The 25,658-nt window shown below is 41.5% G+C and overlaps 1 protein-coding gene across 7 annotated transcripts in view; it reads left to right on the top strand.

The window, feature by feature from the left end:
* Window positions 1-3,085: 3,085 nt before the first annotated feature.
* Window positions 3,086-25,658, top strand: part of LOC148034095 (leucine-rich repeat-containing protein ODA7-like) — a 74,864-nt gene continuing 52,291 nt past the window's right edge. For 6 of the 7 annotated variants that reach the window (XM_087682091.1, XM_087682088.1, XM_087682093.1 and 3 more), the window contains exon 1: window positions 3,086-3,233. In XM_087682091.1, the coding sequence (XP_087538217.1) occupies window positions 3,091-3,233 (143 nt within the window). In that variant the 5' untranslated portion in view covers window positions 3,086-3,090. The remainder of the gene's footprint in view (window positions 3,234-25,658) is intronic. The other variant, XM_087682089.1, reaches the window with a different exon arrangement.

The raw sequence follows: 25,658 nt of genomic DNA, 5'->3' as shown, positions 1-25,658 counted from the left end.
TCTGCTAGGTGTGAAACCCGACCCCTTTGAAGCGAACGGTCGGAGAGTCCTTGCCCATGCTGGAGTTGGAGGATCAATAGCAAATCAACTTCAAAACTCTCATATTTCAATAGCAAAAGACTTGATCTTGAGTGTAGTTGATAAGCACATGCTAAAAGACACTAGATGAATAGTATCAAGAGATGCTGATGCTTGTGGCTCGAAGCTTGACACCTTTAGAATGACCTTCAGAATCTCCCCTCCTTGATTTGATGTTGAACAAAGTGTTGGACAACTTCAGATTCAGTGAATTAGAGTGGCAGAGGCTTGGTTTGAGTGTTAGGAGAGTGAAAATAATGAAAAGATGAAGCTTTGAGTTCTTGGCTATGGAAGTCACAGTTAGGGTTTGCAGGGCAGTTCGATTTTTCACAGATTGTAGGAGCTGTAGTGTATTCACAGATTGCAGGAGCTGTAGTGTATCATTTCCAAAACTTTTTTTATAGAAATGAAGCTTATCTCATGGGCTTCCAAAGCTCTATGGTGCTCGTCACGAATTGTGGACTGCAACCGCGGTGTCAGTAGTACGATAGCTGCAGGCGCATTTTGGATAGCGAACTGATTCAGGTGAAATGCTAGGCTCTATGACGAGTAATGCCAAACATTGATGGGCCAGTGAGGAGTGCCTCAACTTGAGGAAGATATCTCTAGAAGGATTTGTGATGAGATATGGCTTCTATGAAGAGATCCAAGTGCTAAAAGGAGACAGGGTGCAGGCTTGGCTATGGCTGCCACAAGCTTGATTGAAGATACAAGTGAAAATGGAGCTAGAAGTCAAGTCATGAGCTGACCAGAAGTGAAGAGAAGCTGAGAGAGAAGTGAGATGAGCTAGGCCATGCTCGATTGGGCTCTGATACCATGTAAAAATATGGATCTAGGACATGGCTTGAGGCGGAAGCTATGGAGGTTGGAAGAGAAAGAGTGAGTTCATGAAGACACTGACATGACAGATGGTTACACAAGTGAATTAGGTTCCAAGATGGAAGCTTGGACTCATAAACACAATCTTGTGTATAGGCTGACAATGACACAAAGACTTTACTGAAGGACAAAAGTACTATGACATTGCATTAGAAAAGAGAGCAACTACAATGCTTTATAGGAAACTGGATGGTAGCACTTCTCCTACTATGCATATCAGATTCTAGTCCTAAGCCCACACTGCTCCATACAAAGAGGTTAAGTAGGTGTGATTGTAGAAATCTCAATAGGAAGGACAACATATAGACAGGTGGCAAGTAGCATAGGGCTGGGAGTAGGTTGGTTGCACGCACGCACGCATGCACACACACACGCGCGCGCGCACACACACACACATTTTGATTATAGTTACGAGCATTATGTATATAATATTTAAGTACTATATGATAACTACAATAATGATTTTATTTGTGCTTTTTAATTGCCATTAATTACCAATTTAATTACAAATATAATATCATAAGTAATTTAACTATAGTACATATTACATTTTATACTATTAAAAACTATATGAATACCTATAACTTAATGATAACTTAATATCAGTGTTAATAATAACGACTATAAGTCATCCTAAGGACGTAATATGTCCATACATATGAATCTCTATATGTAAATGTATCAATTTTGTGTATGTGTGTGTGTGTGTGTGTGTGGAACATAACATACATAGACATCAATTAGGTATAAATATCTTTATTACTTATTGTTCAAAGCTTTGGTTTGGTGACTCCCAAAACCACGAAGAAGGTTGCCAAACATATGTAGCTGAAGGAGAGATGAGGAGAGGTTGGTTCATGGTGGGGCATGCTCTCTCACACTTGCAACAAAGGGTGTTCTTTATAATGCCACACATTTTATTTTTCATCACCTTCTTCTCTCTCTTCTTTTTCTTGTATGCACTGCATCTCTCTTTCTTTAGGCGATTAGGATTGCACACTTTTCTCTTGCACTTCATGCCTTGAGGCTCCTCCCCCCTCTCTCTCTCTTAGCTTGCCATGTGAGGATATGCAAGAGAGTCACGAACATTGTCTAATTAGTCTATGAAGGCCTATTGTACAAAGAGGAGAATAAGAAGTCATAGTTGGTGCTTCTACTTCTAAACAAGAAGACACTTTGTCTTGCTATTGTAGTTCACCTCACCTTTGCCACCTACATCTTCCTGATGAGCATGCAAGTGTATGAGTGGCATCCTCTTGGTGGATTGCTCAATGATGGCTTGGTAGAGTTGAGATGCCTAGTGGAAAGTGGGCGATCTAGCTATATCAAAGTTAGTAACTCGTTTTGCACCTTAGCCTAGCTCACCAAACCACTGTTCAATATGGATGGAAGCATGCACAAATGTAAGCCTACTTGCAAGTGGGTGTGGACACGAAAGCTTGGCACATACCAAGTCTCACACACTCTCTCTCTCTCTCTCTCTCTCTCTCTCTCTACACATGCAAACACCTAAACACACATATACCCCATTTGAGGAGGTGCAAAGAGGTACAGTGTTAGGCCATTGTGTTGAGGAGCTTCCTCCATAAGGGCCTTTTTGACACTTCTATTTGCCAATAGACTGGATTAAGGATGCCATCTCTCTCTATGTCTCAGAACTCTTCAAGCTACTCAAGGTGAACAATCAATCTTGGACCCTATGGAATGCTAGAAGTCTCCATGCTAATGGTTGACCTAATGAAAGACTGATTGAAGGAGGGGATTACTTGGCTATGACACAATGCAACCTTCGATTAAAGAGGAGGAAGCATGCTACAACATTTAACTAGCAATGTGCATATATAGTTGAATGTTCAAATGTTGGAACGATTTTAGATTTGAAACATCTATTAAGTTAAGTGCATGGAGAGAGAGCGAGTGTGTGTGTGTGTGTGTGACATCTTATCTTATTGATAGTATTGTAGTAGAGTTGATCCTTAAATAAGTTAATAATATTGAAGTTGAGATGGCTTTGCAAGCTTCTTAATATGGTAGTATAAGCTTATGCGGCAGGGCATAGTTGATTCCCAACAAATAAATGATATCAAATGGAAGAATAAAATTGATGTTACCGATAGCAATTTATTGACATTTATGAAGTGGTATTGCCAAAGAAAGCAAATGGTAAATAACGACCGACAGTTTCTCTGGAGCACGTCGTCGTGCAGCGTGCTTTTAATCATGGGGTTTGAACTTAATCCTCAGTCTTTGAAGAAGCTTTGCCGAGAATTGAAGCTGTAAGACTGTCATGAACACCATATAACCATTGTGTTTATTCGGGTTGTTGTTTTCTGAGTCGATGGAATTTAAACTCACATCCGACATCACTCAATCCAAGTGCGTGTCAGAGAAGTGATTTCGGAGACAAACATGTTAGGTAATTATCTTTGTTCGATCCAGAGGGCTTCGATCGAAGGATGTATTGTGGAACCAGTTGGGCCTTGGTCTGATAGATGGATTAATCAAGCACTGTTGTATGAATGGTCTCTAGGTGCTAGCTGTGTATAGATCCACAAGATTGGCAATGGACATGCAGCTGACACTTTCCTATAATGCAGTAATGTAAATGTTCCAGCCTGAGTGCTGGGTAAGTGGCTGACGACGTTTTGATACATAGACTTGAGTTGATGAGGGATCATGTGCACAATCAAGGGTGAACGCTTAGGGTTAAAATATAGAATTTTTCGAATGAAGGACTTAAGATGGGGACAGGTAGCTTTTAAGAGAGAGAATTGCTTTGCGATAAGATATGAGCTTGTAGTGATGGCAAGCCATGTTTGAATAGGAGACATAATGGGAGTACTATAGTTTACACAAGGTCCGACATCTTGTCTAATGCATGCTAGAGTTTGGCGTGAAATATGAATGCTAAGGGCAAAAGTTTACAATAGGTTTAAGAGAATGCTTGACATCATGCACCTAGGAACACTAGCTTGCAATGGATTGAGAGAGAGAGAGAGAGAGAGAGAGAGAGAGAGAGAGAGAGTGTGTGTGTGTGTGTGCGTGTGCGTGTGCGCGTTTTGCATGTGCAAAAATAACAGGTTAATGCGTTGTCTGCTGCATGCTATAGTTTGGTGTGAAATATGAATGCTAAGGGCAAAAGTTTAGAATAGATTTAAGAGAATGCTTGACATCATGCACCTAGGAATGCTAGCTTGCAATGAATTGAGAGAGAGAGAGAGAGAGAGAGTGAGAGAGTGAGAGTGAGGGAGTGTGTGTGTGGGGGGGGGGGGGGGAACATTTTGCATGTGCAAAAATAATAGGTTGATGTGGTCTAGGTTGGAGGAGAAAATTGTGCAGTATATTCTGCTTGCTATATATGAGGACTTTGAGCTTTGGCAAGATGGGCTGGGATGCATCAATTCTGATGATTTTTTGCAGCTTTCAGCAAATGTGATGCATGATATGATACATGATAATCAATGGTTATACAAAAGGCTAATAAGGTGTGGTCATGTAGAGATGGCTGTACAGAATGATAGGATTGTTATAGTTTAATGGAAGTCAAATATCTTGTACTAGGGCAAGATTTGCAAGGATACACTTAGGGTTTTGCAGGGAAATCACAGAGAGTATACAAACATGACTAATGAATGAACTTAGATTAGAGTTCAAATGAAAAGGAAAGAAAAAGTGCTAGGTGTGACACAACAGATGCTCGAAGCAGTCAGCAACCACTAAGTCTCCTGGGAGCTGGCTGAGGGATGTTGTAGGAGAGTGTCATCCTTCAGAATGGACTTAGAACGCAGCAAACCACCAATGCTTGATGTTGAAGGCTGAGGTAGAAGGATGCAGACTGCTGTGCACTCTGGTTGACAACAAAAACACAGATGTTCTGGCACTGTAGGATGATGTGGCAGGTAGTCCAGCAGTGCTGAACAGTAGAAAGGGTCTCTAGATGCTGGCGATGTGACTAGCAGCCTTGCTGTTGCAGAAAATGCACATATGCAGGCCCCAAAGATGTCACAGCAGGTTGGAGATGATGCGCTGGCTACAGAAGATTTCCTATAGCTGAAAATGCAGGTATAGGGTCCAATATGGGCACATGTACTGGGCTGAAGGGCTGGTGCAGCAGACTGAAGCTCCTCCAAGTCTGGTGATGAGGGGCATAAAAAGAATGGCAACACTGACCCGAATACAGTGTGGAGTGGGCAGGGTGTTAGCAATTATGGTGTGGAGCTGATAGAGAGCTAGCAAGTATGTGAGATGATAGGAGTAAATTATGGCAGTGCCCATGATTTCCTTTTATAGAACTTTTTGAACCAGTTGTCCTAAGAAAACTCTAGAAATTCGTGATTTCTTTTGATTTTGGTTTGGAATTCTTCTTGGGGCTGTACAAGAGCTGAAGAAAAGTGCCCACTAAAAGTGGCCTAAATCTGAGGTAACTTACGACCCCAGGTCAAGCCCAAAATGGGTGTCTAAGGGGGATGAATAGGTTCCCTGCCTGCCTTCAAGAGCTGCCACCCCTAACAGACAAAGGTATCGGACCACGTGTCAAAAACAAGCTATTGGAGATCCAAGCAGGAAAGGCGGTGAGTATCTTCTTTTGGATGACCCAACAAGTCCAACCTAGTGAAACCAAGTTATTGGACCAAGGGTGTCACAAAGAACTTCCCAAGGTCTATCATGCTTGCGAAGGCGATTTAGTACTCCTCTGGGACTTAGCTTTTTTATTGTTTTATTTCTTTTGCTTTGTTTTGTAAAAAATGTTTGATCTAGCTCAATAGTAGTTGTTGCTTGATACCTAGAGGTGAGCATGGAAACCCACAATTCTCTATGCGATGAGGGAAATCGGGAACATGCTACACCATGCATGGGTTTTCACTTTGAGAAATGCATGCAAATGTGGGATTTTCATTCTTCCAAGGGCCCAAAGCACACAATACAATTCTATACAAAGGGAATAAGATAAGAGGCATGCTCATGCAGTAGGGTTTCACTTGGATAGTGCCCTTGTGGGGGAATTTTTTACTCGTAGAATGGAAGAATCAAGGGGTAGAAATGGAAAAGAATGTTGATGTCAAAGACAATGAAGACAAGTTGAAACCTGAATGTACCATGTGGGGAATGCAATCCCTTGCAAATCATGCAGTTGATACCAAATGAGGAGGAGGAGCTGAAGTTGGCATGGGTGTTGAGAATCTGATGTAGAAGGAGAAGCATCACCTCAGCTGGAATTGCTATGAGGAGAAATGGCTGCTTTGATAGCATCAAAGGGTGCCCAAAACTTGGCCTTAGGAGGGAAAGTGTCCATGTATGTCGAAGAAACAAGGCTAAATTGGGAGAGTGTTAGCAGTACATGCCATATGTCATCTCTTAGTTGTGAGCCCTATTGTTGAGTTAGTGGGGGACATCATGGAGCTTTGACATTTGTTCCATTTGTGGTCAGTTTGGTTATTTTGTCCATTGTGGCCAGATGTGTTGTGGGTAGACACTTTGGTCCACCCGAACACTTAGGTCACACTTCAGGTTTTCTACATATAGGAACCTAGTGCTCTCTCTTTCTTGCCTTTGGCCAAGACACCACACTATGGGTTTGTCCCTCTCTCTCATCAACACCCTTACTCATGCATCTCACTCTTGCTTGGGGCTGTCATCTTGTATCTTGTTCATTGCTTGTACAATCAATGGAGTTTCTTCAATTTTTGCATTCATCTCTTGATTCCTTCTCAGTTGCCATTTTGGCTAGTGTTAGAGCTTAGGTACATCATCAACTTCATTGCAAGACAATTGCACATCATCTTTGCTAGTCTCTTCTTGTTGGGTTTGACTCATGCCTACGCACACAAAGGAGTGTTGATGATCCTCAGTAGGACAATGGGCACTTTTTACTCTCCTTACAAGAGGTTTTTTCCCCTAGTTTTATTCCCTTTTATTTTATGTGCCTATGTTACACAATTTACGTACTTATCAGGTTTTACACCTTTCGGGTGTAAACACACACTAGCAACCCTAAGGTGTCCTTGCACCTTACACTCTTTGATTATTGTATTGGGAGCCGTGCCTTCACTCTCACACACTCTCTTCACTGTCAACTGTACTCTCAGCCGAGCTTCGATCTCTATGCATTCTCTCACCTCTCACATTTGGTATCAGAGCTAGCCCTCAGCTTAGCTTAGCAAGTGGCCACTATCTCTAGCTGAGCTCCTCAGCTATTGACTTGTTGTTAGCTCCCTATGCAAAGCTGCTGCTCCAGTTGCTTGCACCTGAGCTGTCCACCACCTGGCTTGCAACGCTAGTGCTAGTAGCACCGCCCCGGCTCCCACCCTGCGCAACTGCCCCAAGTAGCACCTCTGCTTGTTCGCCCGCCAGTTGCTTGGAGTGCAACTACTAGCGCTTGCCAAATCCTGTAGCTCCCTGCACTCCTTCTTTGCTTGCCACCTCACAGGCGCACCATCAGTGACCACCACCTCAGCCACAGGTCCACTAGTGTCTGCCAAGTCCACCAGATTTGCCCGCCGAAGGTCCGCTTTGCTCTAGCTTTGCTTTGCTTAGTCAGCATTATTAGAGGTGAAAAGGGATTTTTTCTTCAAATGTTCAAAATTTTAATTTAGATTTCATCTTTTGGAAGGGGCTTGTTGTTACGAGGATGTGAAAATTTGATGCTTTGCTTATGTTTAATTGACATTTGATTAAAGGATTAATCAAATGTGCAATTAAAAGATGCACATGTGTTGTACATGTGAGGTGCAAGCTACTTTTTTACAGTTGAAGGTCGAAGGACCCTCTGCAAAAGATGGGTGTCAAAGGCAAAAGTTGTAACAAGTTACACTTGTTAGATTCTAGGTGAATTTTGGTGTTAGTTTGCCCCTAGGACCATTAATTGATCATTAAGTGTTAGTGATGACACTAGGGACTAGGCATTAATTAATGGATTAATGCTTGTCCAAGGGTCAATTAATGCATGGGACCACTTTGGGTTGCAAATGGCCTAGCCAATTAATTTTTGGATAGGCAAGGTCAATTTTTTGGGCATGGATTAAGGGCCGAATTAATTAATTCTGAAAATTAATTAAATGACTGAAAATTGCTGAAAATGGATTAAGAAAGCTGCCACTTGGTAAAACTTTCCCATGCAAGTGGGGAAAAGGCTAAATAGGGCTGAAGGGAGAGGGAAATCTCGTTTTTTCATTTTGGAGCTGTTGGAAAGAGGTGTTGGACTGTTGCTGCCAGCTTTTGGGGCCAATTCCCAGCCATTGGAGACCATTTTGGTGATGGAGATTGCATATTCTTGACCTTGGGAAGCTGGCAATTACTGCTGATGCACTTTCTCCTGAAGATCACAGTCTCTGATGCTCCTATTGTTGCTGGTGCATCCGTTTGGGGCTGGTACAGCAGGGCAGCTGATTTTGATTAGTTCTTCGCGACAAATCTCAGAATTTTCTCTCTCTACAGCATTCTCTCATCTCCTTCAGCCTTTGCTCAGCCATTCTCAGTAATTCTTAGCCATTCGGAGGAGATCTCAGCCATTTTTGGTGGGCTGATTTGTAATTTCTGCAGTAAACCCTAATTTACAGCAGAAATTAGGGTTTAGCAACCACCTTGGGATCCGTGCCAGAGATTGAAGGCTCAAGGGACTGAAATCAGCAGCTGATAATTGAAGATTATCAAGGGATTTCAGGAGCCAACCCATTCCAAATTGATTTGGGGCAGCATTTGGCCAGCCAAGGGTCAAATTGGAGAAGTAGTCCTGGGTGAATCAAGGGAAAAATAACCCAAAAGGCTTGTTGGTCATTTATGACAGCAAGAGCAATTGGTTAGCAGGAGGAGATTGGAGAATCTCAAGTTGTACTCCTTTCAATTGAATGAAGCTAAAGAAATACCGCAAGGGGTGTTAGTTTTGGGGCCAACAGGGAGTCTACTGCCCAAGAATGTTATGGTAAAGTGTATATTTCATTTTATGTGCATTTATTTATTACTGTAATTAACTCTTAATGAGGTTATCACCACCCATTCCAAGAAGGAAGGCTGGTTTCACTTGTGCTCGGGCAGTGTATCTCTGTTCTAGCAGTGTCTGGGACACATTTATTGCAAAGATTTTGTGCATTTCGAATAAAAAATTTGGAGCTTTTGATATTAACTAAGAGATTGGCAAATGTACATGAGTGATAGTTTGGAATAGACCGAATTTGTGCATTTTGGGACAAGAAATTTTGGGGCTTTTGCATTTTTTGTGTTGCTGAGCATTGTTTATGCCTTGGACAGCATGTACATCAGACAGTTTTTGACAATGTGATTAGATTTGCTAATTAGCAAAGTGCTTGCTGTAATTTTTGAAAATTCTTGGATTTCCAGGTTGGTCCAGCTTGAAGTATTGCTCTTGTGCTCCTTGATAGTGACATTTACCATGGCCGATCAAGGAGGTGATGTATTCACATATGTGTCCAAGGAGGATAGGTTGGATGGCAACAACTATTCTCTATGGTCTTTTATGATGAAAAATGTGCTGATTGCAAAGAATCTTTGGAATTATGTCAGTGGTGAAGAAGTTCGGCTTGGAGTTGTGCCTCCTGCTACACCTCCTCTAGGAGGACATTGACAAAGGGCAACTCAGCCCACTCAGCCCGCTCAGCCTATGCAGCCCGCTCCAGCTCAGTCACTTTTCCAAAGATCAGCAACATAAAAGGTATGGGATACACGGGATGCTCAAGTATTGTCGCTGATTGCATTGGCAATTTAGTGGTCTATCTTCCCCCACATTTGGTCTGTAACTTCTTCATGAGAAGCATGGTTGACCTTAGAGCAGATGTTTGCTGGAAAAATTGAGACACGTATCTCTTTCTTGAAGAAAGCACTTGAAATTGTGAAAGCACTTGAAATTGTGAAGATAGATGAGGGTGATTCTATATAGGATCATCTAAATAAAATTCAGGACTTGCATGAGCAGCTAATGAATGTAGATGAGTATTAGTCAGATGGACAATTGATCTCTACTACTTTGAATTCATTGCCACCCTCATATTTGACCTTTCATATGGCCTTGAACCTCACTATGAGGATTTTTCCACAGGCACTTACTTTCCTTTAGATGGTCAGTTTGCTCTTAGAGGAAGAGTAAATAAGAAAGAACAGTGGAGTGGATGTTATAGTCTCTAAGCAGGTTTTTATGGCAAGGTAGAAGGGCTAGGACGGCCAAGCTAAAAATGCTCTGCAAAGCTCTGGGACTTCAGGTACTTTACAGAGCAACAAGAAATAGAGGGGTACACAAGCCAAGAAGGGCAAGTGCCACTATTGCAAGAAGCCAGGTCTCTATATCATAGAATGTAGGAAGCGCATAGCCAAGGAGAAGGAGGAGTTAGGGATGTCTGTTTCTGATGCAACTTCTATTGTTATCGAGTCCTGTCTTTTGTTGCAGACTGTGACTATTGTTTCTACACATGCAGTTATGACTCTTTTTGGGTTGATAGAGCATTTAGCTCTACTGAGGATGCGAACACATGGTTCTTTGATAGTGGTGCTTCTAGGCATATCACATCCCGTAAGGATTTGTTTTTCTCCATTATTGCAGCTCGTGTTGGGAAGTCTGTGCAGTGCACAAACAATGCATCATACCCTATTAGAGGTATTGGGGAGAATATATTGACAACCATTGATGGATTTATTATCTGTTTGCAGGATGCATTATTTGTGCCAAGTATAAATAAGAATTTGTTGTCTATTTTTTCTTTGGCAAAGTGTGGTTTGCAAATCATCTTTGATGATGATAGATATATGGTCAAAGACAAAGAACATATGACTTTGGTTTTGACTGGCACTTTATGTCATGGGTTATATGAGTTGGATGCTTATTCAGTTGATTAGTCGATCTATCTAGCAGCTACTCTTACTTTTGCTATGTCACAGGTAGAGTTATGGCATGCTCACATGAGGCATATAAACTATGGTAGCTTAATGCTTATACAGTGTACACAAATGCTTGATGGTTTACCTCTCTTGGAGAGACCTCTTGAGCATATATGTAAGGGATTCATTTTGGAAAAAATGCATCATTTTTCATTTCCTCATGATGTTGCTTTTAGAGCAACTACCAGATTACAGATTGTGCACTCGGATGTATGTGGCCCTATGTAGACAAAATCATTGGGTGGCTGTTACTATTTTGTTACTTTTATTGATGACTTTGCTTGTTTCTGTTGGGTCTACTCTTTGGTGAAAAAGTCAGAAGTGTATGATGCATTTTTGGCTTTTGTAGCACTTGTTGAAAATCAATTTGGTTGCAGGATTAAAACTCTCTGTTCGGACCGAGGAGGGAAATACATGTCTTCTATGTTGAATTCTTTTTTGAAGTGGAAAGGCATTGTCCATCAATATACTACTGCTTATACTCCACAAGAGAATGGGTTGCAGAGAGGAAGAATGGGTCACTTATGGAGATGGCTAGATGTATGCTGAAAGCAAAGAGTTTACCACATGGTTTTTGGATGGAAGGAATTATGTGTGCTTGTTATATTTTGAACAGGCGTCCTACCAAGGCATTAAAGAATGTCACGGCTTTTGAGGCTTGGAACAGCCCCGGAAACCTTCTATTGGCCATTTTTGTACTTTTGGGTGTCTTGCGTATATACATATTCCCAAGGTACTAAGAAAGAAATTGGATAACAAGGTTGTTAAATGCATTTTTGTGGGGTAGATGTGGTTTTTGATGAAAAATCAGAATTATCCCTTGTTGTTTTTGATACATATTAGGTTGCCGATGATGTATTTGAAGGGCTGCTACCCATTTCTTTTGGTGATACAGCTGGAGCTTCAACAAGTGAACTTAATGTTCAGCCAGTTGCTCCATTGGGTAATGCAGAAAATCAGCCTATGGCTGATCTGAATATTCAGCAAGATGCTGAATTTGAAGTTCAGCAGGAGTTTGTACATAGTCAGGAAGCTAGGCAAATGCTGAATTTGAAGTTCAGTAGGAGCTTGTACACAGTCAGGAAGCTAGGCAGATGCGTAGATGGTATTTGCAGACTATGAAAGATAGTCATTTGGATGCTCTTATTGTTGGTCGTACTAGAAGGCAAGCTCGTATGCATGATGGTACACATACAATGGAGTTTGTTATGACAGTAGATACACTTGATGATGAGGAGCTTGAATGTTTTGGTGATGCACAACATAGTGTGCATTGGATGGTAGCAATGCAAGCTGAGTTTGATTCTATCATAAAAAATCAAACATGGGATTTAGTGTCCTTGCATATTGGGAAGAAAGCCATTGGTACAAAGTAGGTCTATAAGCTGAAAAGGAATGTAGATTGATCCATTGACAAATATAAGGCTAGGCTTGTGGCTAAAGGCTATGCATAGAAGAAAGGCATTGACTATAAGGAGACATTTGCTCCTACATTTCGCATGACTACCATTCAGTCTATGGTTGCTTTGGCTGCCCATTATGGATGGACTGTGTACCAACTTGACATAAAGATTGTATCTTTACATGGGGAACTTCAAAGAAGTGTATGTATAGCAGCCCATTGGTTTTGCAGTTGTGGGATCCAAACACTTGGTGTGTAAGCTGAAAAAGGCTTTGTATGGTTTGAAGCAAGCTTTGCTAACACCCTCTCTCCAATCATGGGTGATTTGATACAATACAATGATACAATGATAAATGACTCATCATAGTCCATACAACAGAGAACCACCAAGTAGAACCATGGATACCAAGGCAATGGGTGATCAAGCCACCACCAAGGTGCCTCAGAGAGAACCTGAGGTCGATGTCGATCGTACCAGCTCTTGAAAATAGAGAAGATCATAGCGACTCTCAATGTCTGTCAACAATGCCTTTGATGTAGCACACATGATCATCTTGTCACCAATGCTGCAGTGCGTAGATGACCATGGCTCCCCCTCCTTTGGCCAGATCGCCAAAGTGTCCCCTCATGTGAGCTCCAGATGAAAGCCACCCGCTCTCTGTCAAGTAACTAGCCCATCATGAACCTGGATGTTAATCCTAGCTCTAGGATTTGAACCTGCTAGACTTTGGTTGATGCGTCGGGGACTTCCCTCTCTGGATCCTGTGCATCTGTATAGAAATATAGATGAGGTGCGGCTGTCCCATCTCACCACCCTCTCACACTCCCTCTTTGGCACTGGAGAGTCACGAGGGATGACCTCATCACCACCACTAGAAAGCAGTTGAGGAAGGGGCCACCAAGCCCTTCCCATAATCCGAAGAAGCGGATCCCTTTCACGCATTGGACTTCGCCTTGGCTGGAGGATTTGAGTCGGAATTTGAGGCAGATGATGACTTGTTGGAGTCTGCATCCCGCTTCGTCTTTTGCTCCTTTTTCTTCCTAGAAGCCGCTAACTCTTTGCAGTTCTTCCACAAATGGCCCTTCTTTCCACAGCGGTAACACTGGGCCTTCAACTTCTTCGTCTTCGAACCCCTCTGAAGTTGCAAGAGCCTCACTTGAACCTCCATAATGTGACGGAAGCCACCCCTGTAGTCGCAAAGTTGCCTCATGCTCAAGCAGTATCGAGGACATATGAAGAAAACTGACAGGAGTCGTAGATGTCTGTGTCCTCAAAGCATTCGCCACTCCATTAAACTCCGGAGGAAGCTTGTAGAGTACCGTACCAACAAGATGTGCCTCTAATAGGGCAGATTGCATAGTCCGAAGTTGGTCCTGGATTTGGGTAACTCGAAGTAGGAATGATTGGATCGTATCTTTGGTTTCAAACTTCAGTTGTTGGAGCTGGCCATAGAGAGTAATGGCCCTCATGGTGGAAGAAGCCTCGTATATCAGCTACAACTTCGACCATACATCTGAAGCTGTCATGCAGGAGGTGACTGCTAGTAGGATTTCTTTTTGGAAATACACTAAAGTAACGCCGAGTAAGAATCCCATGTAAACATTGCTTCCTCATGGTTGTCTTCATCAAAATCAGCTAGAATAGGAGAAGGCCGTTGAGGACGTGCAATAGCTCTGCAAACCACATACCATAACTGCTTCTGGATGAACCAGGCCTTCATCACCACACTCCACGTGTGATAATCAGGTCCATGGAGCTTGTCATCAGTGGATGTGCATGGAGGAGCGATCTGTAGAGGATTTAGAAGAGAAGTAGAGAAAATAATGTATTTGGAGAGGAAACACATCCTAAACACGAGCAAAGACTACAAAAAGCAAAAGTTCACATCTAATATAACCCAAATCTGACCAAAACAAGAAGAAAATTGCTGTGAAAAGTTAAAAAAACAGCCAGAAACTGCTTGAAACAGCAAAAACGGCCTAATAATGCAAGTGTCCCAGCAAGGAGGAGATGTAGAGACACCAAAACGCAGGCTGAAATGGACACGCAAGCTGTGCGGATGCTGATGTCAGGAAAAAACGCAGGTAAAACAGGTCACCTGGTTGGAGCAGCAGTTGCTTGATCAGTAAGGAAGGCCTAGCCAATTTCATTCCAGATGGGCATGTTTAATTTTGGGCAGGGTCAAAAGGGCTGAAATTAATTTTCAGAATTAATTAATTCTGAAAATTTAATTTAATGGCTGAAAATGCATTAGGAAGGCTGCCACTTGGCAAAACTTTCCCATGCAACTAGGGAGAAGGCTGTTGGAGGGTGGTGAAAGCTAAATGGCAACCATTCGGAGCTTGGTGGAGGGAGAGGAGGTGATCAGATTTGGCCCTGAGAGGCGACGACGACTGATCGCGCGCCATGACAGGACAGGGGGTAGCAGGTTTTCTCTTCCGCCTCAAGAGAGGCAGTGGCAGGAGAGGAGGGCTCTCCAGCTGAGCTGGTGGAGCTGGTGTTTTACCCCCCTTTTGAAGCTGTTGGTGCCATCAGATTTGTCATCAGAGCTACGAATCAGAAGATACATTTCAGCTGATTTTCTCTCTTTCTACAGCATTCTCTCATCTCCTCCAATCTATGCTCAAGTATTCTCAACAATTCTCAGCCATGGGTAGCAGAGTACAGTCAAATTTGGTGGACAGCAAAGAGTTTACTGCTGTAAACCCTAAATTACAGTAGTAATTAGGGTTTAGCAGCCACCTTGGGACCCGTGCCATCAATCAAAGGCATTGTACACTGAAATCAGCACCGGAAATTCGTGGAATTGTGAGGATTTCAGATGCCAGCCCATCTATTGTGAATTTGGGGCAGCATTTGACTAGTTGGGGTTCCATTAGAGCAAGTCCTGGGTGAAAATCAAGGGGCAATTTGCCCGAATGCTTTGTTGATTATTGAAACAGCAAGGGGCTTTTGAATCAGCCAAGGAGATTGTGAAATCTCGGCTTGTAATTTATCCATCAGCAATTGAAATTAAAGAAATGCCGAAAGGGGCGCCAGTTTTGGGGCCAACAGGGTGTCCACTGTCCAAGTTTTTGAAGGTAAAGTGAGCATTTCAGTTTATGTTCATTTGCTAATTGCTGTAATTAAGTGCTTAATCAGGTTAAACCACCCTATCCGAGAAGGAAGGCTGGTTTCAGCAGGTGGAATACAAAACCCCATGTATAGTAATGTTGGCATGATGTCTGGGGCACAAAGTGGCATGTATGATAATGCATTTGCATCCCCTAGTGTGTATGGGACTCATCAAATGAATGCTAGTCATGCAAATGTTTCATACTGTGTTGGCCATGATGCAAATACAACAAATATACCCTTTTTGTAGCCGTTGGTTTAAGATAACTTGGCACCAAAGGGCAAAGCAAAAGACTATGATGAGGGTGGCAAAGGGGTGAAGTTTGAAGTGTTGGTGGTGTGCAAGATAGATTGAAAGCATTGACTTTCATTTAGTAGTTTGATGTAGCTTACTTAGGAGGGTAACTTCACCAAACCTTCTAAGATATGAAAGGTAACCGCATTTTTGAAAGGAAATGCAGTGCAACGATGGTCAACACTCTTGATGCAGGGTACAATATTGTCAACGTGGGTTCAATTTAAGTAATTGTTTGCTTCCATATGGTTGATGAGTACCTTTGAAGTAGATGTTGTGATTACTTGGCATAAGTTGGTTGGTTGCATTGCAATGCAAGAATCTTGAACAATACAAGAAGAAGTTTTGGGAGGTATTGCTGCTCGTTACTTATTCTTGTGCTGTCCCCCTTTCTGAGCAAAATGAGAAGTATTGTTGTGGTTTGCCCAAGGAAATTAGGGATTCTTGCATAAGACTGATGTGACGAACATGCGACAACTCATAAGAGATGACATGTACAGTCAATACTTTGCTGCATGGAAAGTCTATAAGCTTCAAGGATGATGATGAGAAGCCGTCTAAGAAGTCTTTCAAGGCTAAGAAAAGGGGCAAGTTTGAAAATACGGCTAAGAAAGGGCAAAACAACAAGGAAGAACTTGGAAAACAGTTGCTCAACACAAAGAATTGATGGTTGCAAATAAATGCTTTGTATATCAAGAGGAGAGGCACATGGCAAGGGACTATCCTAAAAGGCAACAAGCTGGTTATGATGAAAATAAGGGTAATCCTAAGGGAAAGAAGCCCAAAACCTTTGTTGATTTTGATTCTCAATGTGGTTAATGATCAACCCAATGATGATGCAATAGAACATTGCAAAGCATGGGGAAAGATTAGAGATCAGTATGCATTGAACTTCTTTGATAGCATGAGCAAACTCTCTCTATAGACATGGCTGCTTGTCTAGGCATTAAAGAGGATGAGATGGGTCCCATGGGAGAGATTGGTATGGCATGCAAGGGCCATGTAGAGCCAGTTACACCTCTTATTGGGAAGCTTTGCTTGCATATTTAAAGTTATGTGGACAAGAAGAGTTATTCATAGTACCATTTGAGGCTTGTGATATATTGCTTGGTATGCCTTGGTGTCATCATATGCTTGCAATGATTGATTTCCGTGGCAAAGTCATTGCTATATCTCCTTATTGTACTTTGCTACTTTTGGTGTAAAAGAAGGATGGTTCATGGCGGTGCATCAACTATCACACATTGAATAATATCATGATTAGGCCTTGGGTTTGGCTATAAATTCCAATGCAGGTGCCCTGCTTGTCTATTTGTCCTACTTGTCTTGTTTGGATGTGCAATAGTTCAACACCCAAGGCATAAGCTACTATGCATGGCACTGAACCAAGTTATTTCAACCCATTGGCACATACAGAATAGTAAGCTATTTGAAAAGGGGCAATCAACACTTCACACTTTGCCATGTTTCATTCTCAATAAGTTTTAGCCATTCTTTAAACTTGTCAAAAGCTTGAGCCTTGTCACAAAAGAAGTACACCCATATCTTCCTATTGTAGTCATCGATGATCAAGTATTGATTTTGATTTCTAGGATTGATGATATCATAGATAGATTGTAGGGGTTAGTCATTTTCAATCATATTGGTTTGAAAAGTTGGTGCGATCAAATATGTGTAAGGCTTGAGGATGTGCCAAAGATGGCTGTTGGAATCTTTTGGACTTTAAGTTTCTTGTCATGCCATTTGGGCTCCATCTGTGTTCAATTGGATGATGGATATAATCTTTAGAGCAAATAGAGCTCTTATGGGCACATTATTTGATGATGTGATAATGCATTCAAAGAATGAGGAGTACTTCTTTCATGATTGACCAACAAGCCTTTAAACCAATTTGCCGAAAAGCTTGAGCCTTTTTTTGTCGAAACTGACCAACAAGCCTTCAAACCAATTTGCCGAAAAGCTTGAGCCTTTTTTTGTCAAAACTGACCAACAAGCCTTCAAACCAATTTGCCCTTGGTTCGCTTGGGAATTGGCCTTACCCTACTTCTTGAAAGACAAATTAAGCCCCAAATCTAATATGGGCTGGCTGGCCTCTTGAATCTCCCTGAAATTTTTAAATTTAGTTTGTTGGAATTCAAATCCTAGGCCCCTAATTTTGAGCACACATGTTGAGATGGTTGTTAAACCCTAATTTTTGATGTAAATTAGGGTTTACAATAGAGATTCTCCAATATTTTCACCTCAGATGACTCAAATGACTGGATTTTGTTGAGATAACTTGAGAGATGGTTGTAGGATGAGAAAGAACGTTGTAGAGAGAGAAATTTCAGATTTTCATTGAGAAATAATATTGTAGAGAGAGAAATTTCAGATTTTCATTAAGAAAGGCTGAAAAATTGCTATTGTTGCCCCGCTTAAACAGCCATGGAAGCTGTTACCTACGGCTTAGGACCATTAAAAAGGCTGTTGCTTTCTCTTGTATGCTATCATCTGTATCAGAAGGACCTTGGGTTGCTATCATCTGCACATGGAGGGCTCCAAACTGCTGTCAAGCTGAGAGAGACGAAGAGAAGACTACTATAGTTGCTACAATAGTTGATAGATCATTTCCAGCTAGTAAGAGACCTTTCAAGAGCTGGTGACATGCCCTAGAGAGTACAACAGTAGATAATAGTAGTTTGAGGGCTGTTTTTGCCAAAGAACATCGTATTCAGTGTATTCCATTAGTGGAGACAGCTTTGATGGTTGTCTAGATAGGGCAGCAATTGATTCCTTCCATTTTTTGCGATTTCTCTTTTACATTCTCTCTCATCCTACTTCCATTTCTCAACTCCCTTAGCATTTTCCATGTGTTTGAGTCATGAGAGGTGGGGATATTGGAAAATCTCTGCTGTAAACCTTAATTTACAGCATAAATTAGGGTTTGATAGCCACCTCAAGATGTGTACTCAAAATTGAGGGCCTAAGACTTGAATTCCAGCAACTCAAATCAAATAATTTTAGAGAGATTCAAGAGGCCAGCCAATCAATGTCAATTTAGGGCTAAATTTATCTCGCAAAGAGTAGGGTGAAGGTTGATTTCCCAAACAAACCAAGGGGTAAATTGGTTTGAAGGCTTCTAGTCAGTTTTGACAGTAAGAGGCACTTGGATTAGTGGAGAGGATCAAAGAATCTTAGTTGTACTCCATCCATTTGCAATAAAAGCTAAAGAAATATTGCAAGGGGCACCAATTTTGGGGCTAATAAGCTGGCCATTATCCATGCACCTATAGGAATCGGAACAAACCAATTGCCAAATCCACCTATCATCGCTAGCGTAACCGAAAGGGATATCATCAAAAAGGCATGAGCGATTAACGCATTATAAAGTTGATGATTTCCACCAAGGATTTAATGGCCGGGTTATGCTAATTTCATACGGATTAATACTAAAAGGCATGTACCCATTACTCCAGCCATGGCACCAAAAATGAGATATAAAGTGCCTATATCTTTATGGTTTATTGAAAACAGCCATCTCATAACAAAACGGTTCATTCTTGCAAAAGCGTTTTTCTTACCTCACAAAATATTGATAGGTATTAGAAAATAGAGGTTGTGAAAATTAAATTGATAAAGTGTGCATTTCAATTTATGTGAATTAATTAGTTGCTGTAATTAGTGTGAAATTAGGTTAGTACCACCCTATTCAAGGAGGAAGGCCGGTTGCATGGTTCCATCACTGGGATATCATCAATTCCCTCGACTTGGTGGGTCCAAGGCTCTTGATTGAAGGCCATAAGTTTTGTTTAGGGATCAAGCAAGGATTATGCCTCTCAATCTGAAAATTCACAAAGTATTGGGGAAATGCAATGCCTAATCTTGGACAAGGCACGCAACATGGACAACAAGCTGATAATGTTGATTTAGACCAAAATGTGGATCCTGCTAGGCCTATAGAGGTTGATGACCAGAAAGAGGAAGAGGAATTTGATGACTTGTTTAAAGATCAATTGAGGATAGTAGCAGAAATGTTTGTGCAACACGCAAATGATTCTCAATTCATGTGCTTTTTGAATCCCTCAAAGGAGGGGAGTAAAGGCAAGAAGAGGAAATCCTCTTCAAGAGCTTTGGGACAACAAGATGCATCGAAGGAATAGCCAATACAGTAGCATGATGTTCCAAATGTGGGTAGTTAGCATAAGCAAATGATACCAGTGGGGCAATTGATGCATATGCAAGGCCACCTTGGTAGTGCCAATCTAATGGGTTTTGGATAGCAGGACATGCATGCCATTATGGGGTAGCCAGGCTACTTTGGTGGTGATACTAGTTTCCATGCTATGGTGGATCAGGGACTGCATATGAGGATGTATGGCATAACTCGTTATGGTATGTAGCAACCAACTGGTGGTGATACTAGTTTCCATGCTATGGTGGATCAGGGACTCCATATGGGGGTGTATGGCTTAATTCCTTATGGTATGTAGCAACCAACATGTGGTGTGTAAGGCCCGATGTATTTAGGTATGGTTGGTAATATGCATAAACCCATGTATAGCAATGTTGGCATGATGGTGGGGCATAAAGCGATAAGTTCGGCAATGCATATAATATGCAAATTTCAATGCAGAGTCACATTGCAATGGTTCAAAGTATGCAAATAAGAATTATCTAATGCACTTGGTACTCCTAGCATGTAAGTACATATGAGAGGCTAGTCAACTTGATGCGATGTTGTATATTAGTTAAGTTGGAATTGCAATAATGTGAAAGTATAAACTATCGCAATGTTCAAGAGGGAGAAAGTCCTAGAACCTAGTGGAGGTTTTGAGGCAAGTAAAGTTAGAGGTAAAGTTTCCATGTGCTTCTTGGTTTAAGTTCTAGCATTGTTTTACCTATGAAAGAATGCAACTGGATAGAGGAGGGTGACTTGGGAGATTGTCCTCAGTGATGCACTTTATCTTAATGTGTTTCAGTTAGAGCCAATTTTGAATTAGACTCTTTTAGGCTCAGTAGAGCATAGAAGGTCCAGAGTATTGCTTGATGCTCAAGGAGGAGGTTGTATGATTTACTTAGTGATGGACAGCTTTGTTATATAGTGGATCTCAAATGTACTTGGTTTGCATCCAAGGTATTGTATATTGATAGTATTTTTGCCATTGGGATCACTATTCAATATACTAGTCATTGTGAGTTGCTATATAGATGTATATGATTTGCACCTATACTTTGAAACAATACATTTGCAAGGCATGTATGAAATATATAGGATGTACATTTTGATGTGATATACATTTGCCAGGCATGTGTAGGATACGTGGATGGTATGTATTGTACATTTGCAGGTGATGCAAGAGAAGTACAATTGCATAAGTTACATGTGGTTTGTAGATGATGTATACTTTACATGAGTATCATGTAGTACATCATTGCATTGAGGCATTGGTTATCCTTAGTTTATGCATTACAATGCCTTTGGTGGTCAGAACAGTGTTGGGGTTTGGCATGTGGATGTATCCCTTATGGTTCTAATAGTGATTATGATTTATGCGTGCGGATTTTAACTCGTTTAAGTGATTGGAATTTTACATACAGAGGGCATGAGTATGGTTAAGCAATAGATACATATGTTGTTTGACTACAATGTTAGCATGTATGTCTAGTAGTGGCAATGGATGCTTTGGCACATTATAGTGTAATGGAGGATAATTGCAAAGATTTGAAGGGGGTGGTCTGTCCATGAGGACGTGAAGTTTTATTGCTTTGCTTAGCATTGATTATAATTTAACCAAATGTGCTAATGTAACTTGCATATGTGAGATGCAAGTTAATTATTTCACAGTGTGGGACTCAAGACCCAAGATACTAGTTGATTCTAAAGGCAATAGTTGTAATACATTATATTTGACAAGTATTAGGTGGTATCTGGTTTCAGATTTTGCTCTAGAGCAATTTATTGATCACTAATGTCAATGGTGACATTATAGAATAAGCATCAATTAATTAATTGATGCTAGTCTAGGGATCAATATATGCTCAAGGACACTTGGGAGACAAATTGGCCTAGCCAATTTAACTATTAGCTAGAGGAATTATTTTTCTGAGCACTAGAATAATTACTTTTCTGCCCATGTAAGTGGGAAAGACGTTTTTGAGGTTGGAGAGAGAGAGAGAGAGAGAGAGAGAGAGAGAGAGAGAGAGAGGGTTATTCTAGCCTTGTGGAAATTGAGAGAGACATAAAGAAGGTTGCTATAGTTGTGATAATAGCTAACAGGCCACTTTCAACAAACAAGAGACTTTCCAAGAGCTCGTGCCTTGAAGAGACTATAGCAGTAGGTGATAGTAGTTTGAGGGTTGTTTCAGCCAAACATCATATTCGGTGTGTTCCATCAATGGAGACAACTTTTAGCAACTGATTTCTTTCATTTTTTCGCGATGAAAGTATGAAATTCCTTTCTTTTTGACATTTTTTTTAATCGTACAGTCATTTCTCAACTCCCCTTAGCATTTTTTAGCAGTTTGAGTCATTAGACGTGGAGATTGGAAAATCTTTGCTGTAAGCCCTACTTTACAGTAGAAATTAGGGTTTGCCAACCACCTCGGGATGCGTGCTTAGAATTGAGGGCCTAGGACTTAAATCCAATAGTTGAAATTAAAGAATTTTAGTGAGATTCAAGAGGCCAACTAGCCAATGTCAATTTGGGGATGAATTTGTCTCACAAGAAGTAGGGTGAAGACCAATTTCCCAAGCAAACCAAAGGGCAAATTGGCTTGAACTAGTCTGTTTTGACAGCAAGAGACACTTAGATTAGCAGAGGGGATTAGAGAATCATAGTTATACTCCATCCATTTGTAATGAAAGCTAAAGAAATACCGCAAGGAGCGCTAGTTTTGGGGCCAACAAGTTGTCCATTGTCCAAGATTAAAGTGGTAAAGAATGCATTTCAATTTATGCGAATTAATTACTTATCGTAATTAGTGTTAAATTATGTTAGTACCCACCTATCCGAGGAGGAAGGTTGGTTGCATACTCATTGAAGAAGCCTAGACCCTTGATAAGAAAGCTCTATCTTCAGGAATAGGAATTATAGAGGGAAGATGATACCAAATACTTTTGCACAGACTCATCTCGGAGAAAGCATTCCTTATCCTATTATAATATCTAGGGTACTAAGTTAAGGCTGCGGATAGGTGGCGAAGGTTGGAATTAGGTGTGATGATAGTAGTAGATGGTTGGGGGAAGCTCTGATTGCGATGTCCTTCGCGAACATGGTGTGGGCAGCAGAGATACGGCTCTTAAAACCTGCAAAAATGAGATTGAGGAAGAGTGATGTGTTGCATGCCTATTTATAGAAAGTCTGGGGTACCCAAAATTAGGGTTTTGCATGTGGGACACAGTAACTCTCTAGGATCACGTTTCTGTTTAAAATAAGAGGTTTTTTTCATTTATGTATTTTGGGACTGTTTTAGTTAGGCTAATGCATTTTTAGCTCAATACCCTCTTAGGCTCAAAACTGAGCCATGAAAAATAAGCCCTGTATGTTTATTTTCTTTTATCCCAAGGCGTCCCACCCCAAAGCAGCCAGGGCATCAGGCAAAGGGTGCACATCGGTTGCCCGGTGACCTACTAAGACTACAGAGGTGATGATTATCTTACCAAGGGAGCCCAAGTGATTATCAGAGAGGCTAGGTCATCAGACCAAGGATGCGTGTCAGCTGCCCAGGGACCTACCAAGTCTTGCAAAGGCATATGGAATCAATAATGGACTTTTTGATTGATTTATTTATTTTGTGAGGGGTTGTGGTGTAATTTGTACAAAGATTTAGCATTAAGTGATGCTTTCAAATCAGTTTCCGTCCCATTGAGTCACTGTGCTCCGAAGTATGGAAAAATAAGGATAGAGAGCCCCACTAACTTCATAAAACAAGCAAAACAATCCCACACATGCTTGTGATGAGGATGATTGACCAATGCCCAAGTCCCATTGTGATCAATACTATTCAATTCCTTCTCCATGGCCTCATGCCACAGAGGATCCTAGAGAGTCTCCTACTAGCTCAGGATGTGCAATGTAATCAATTGTAAACAACAATGCATATGAAGCGTGAGGAGCAAGGCGAGCCAATCTTCTAGGGCCCTCCGGAGTGAAATCCGGTGGAAGGATCAGTGAATCTTGCATGGTCTACTGGTATCGGCGAGGTAAGTGGTCTTGCGGAGGAGGCCTAGGAGTTGAAGTATTTGTAGGAAGGTCAAGAGTGGGTAGTAGACCCGACTCAATAGGCACGATCTCAAATGATGTGAGCGGAGGTGAGGACGAAGAGTCTAGTGCAGAGGACTGCACTATGTCCCTCTTATCAAAGACGACATTGCTCCTAACGATCACCTTGTTCGTCTGAGGATTGAACAAACAATAGACTTTCGCTTTGGAAGAATAGCCCACAAAAATCAAGATATTAGCTTGAGGGGTGACTTAACTTTCCTATCTTGTCATCAGGAGTGTGCATATAAGCACGACTACTGAAAACTTTGAAGTGAGAAATAATAGGCCAAGAGCTAAAGAATGCTCGGTACGGAGTCTTTTTAGGGACTGCCGTAGTTAGGCATTGGTTGGGAGTTGTTTCCTATATGAACACTCCTAGTTACAGGGGCTCAGGAAATAAAAATGTTTGCTCTAGGAGTCATGTGGTGGGTAGCTCTATTGTTGATAATCCAAACATGTACTGAGTGCTTGGGTGTGACAAGTGGGCCTCTTCGGGCATCTCATTAGGAGACAATTGTAGATATGAATAAGACTTGCATCTGATGTCTCTAAGGAGACGATGTGGGCCTTTGCAGACGAGTCAGACAAACCTTGTAAAGTTGAGTAGTTCGTTGACTGTGGTGATTGACTAGTGGCAGTGTGGGTTTGGCCTTGCCACTGCCCTTGCTGAGGGTTGCCACCACCTTGCTTTCCTTGGTGGGGGTTACCCGATTGGGATGCAGGGATTTGAGTCTTGGATTTTGGATGTGTGCCTCTTGCCTTAGATTGGCAATCGTCGTTATAATGGCCAATGCTTGGATGCTAAGTTGAAATGCTGAAGTTGAAAGTGAAACTCAGGCAATAAGCCTTGCATAAGCTCGACAATAGCAGAGGCGTTACGAGTCTTCCATGAGTGAATGACCTTGTATGGAACAAGGGCGGAATCAAGTTGGGATTCCAACCCCTGCACTAAATCTATAGGTTCCGAGAGTCTAAGACAAGCCTCATCAAATTTGATCAAGTGGTATAGTTTGACCCATTGAAACGAGTCTTGTCATTAAATGCATACTTGGCAGATGAGGAGTTAGAACCATGAGGTGTCTGTGAAGATGGATAGATGAGATAAGATGGTGGTGGTGGGGGTGGATAAGGAGGAGGAGGGGATGATTGGATGGTCCACTAGGTAATGCCATAGAGGCAAGCTACGATACCAAACGATCCACAATAGAACTCCAAGAGAGAGAAAGTGTGTGTGGGAGGTTAATGTTGAGCTAAAACACACTTTTTAGCTGATTAGCATTCTTAAATAGCCCCAAAACACACTTAATTAATGAAAAACCCTAAAAAGGGGAGTGGTTTGAAAGAGTTTCAATGGTCTCCCAAAAACCCTAATTTTTGGGACACCCTTTCACATCTATAAATAGATAGGCTGCCCCCATTCAACATCATTCCGTCTGTGCAGGTTTCTCACTCCATGTGCAGATTTCAGCCATCAGCCTCCTTCCACGTGGCTGTTCAGTCCTCGAGATTGTTGCCACTCCATCCGTGTTTGCTCCTGCTGTGGGCGCCTTCATCCACTTTGTCACGAGGACGTGAAAAATTGATGCTTTGCTTATGTTTAATTGACATTTGATTAAAGGATTAATCAAATGTGCAATTAAAAGATGCACATGTGTTGCACATGTGAGGTGCAAGCTACTTTCTCACAGTTGAAGACCGAAGGACCCTGTGAAAAAGATGGGTGTCAAAGGCAAAAGTAGTAACAAGTTACACTTGTTAGATTCT

The sequence above is a fragment of the Lygodium microphyllum genome, chromosome 7 (genome assembly GCF_053477565.2).
Source record: "Lygodium microphyllum isolate KBCC chromosome 7, Lygodium_microphyllum_v1.1.10, whole genome shotgun sequence".
Classification (NCBI taxonomy): domain Eukaryota; kingdom Viridiplantae; phylum Streptophyta; class Polypodiopsida; order Schizaeales; family Lygodiaceae; genus Lygodium; species Lygodium microphyllum.
This window is presented reverse-complemented; position numbering and strand designations above follow the sequence as displayed.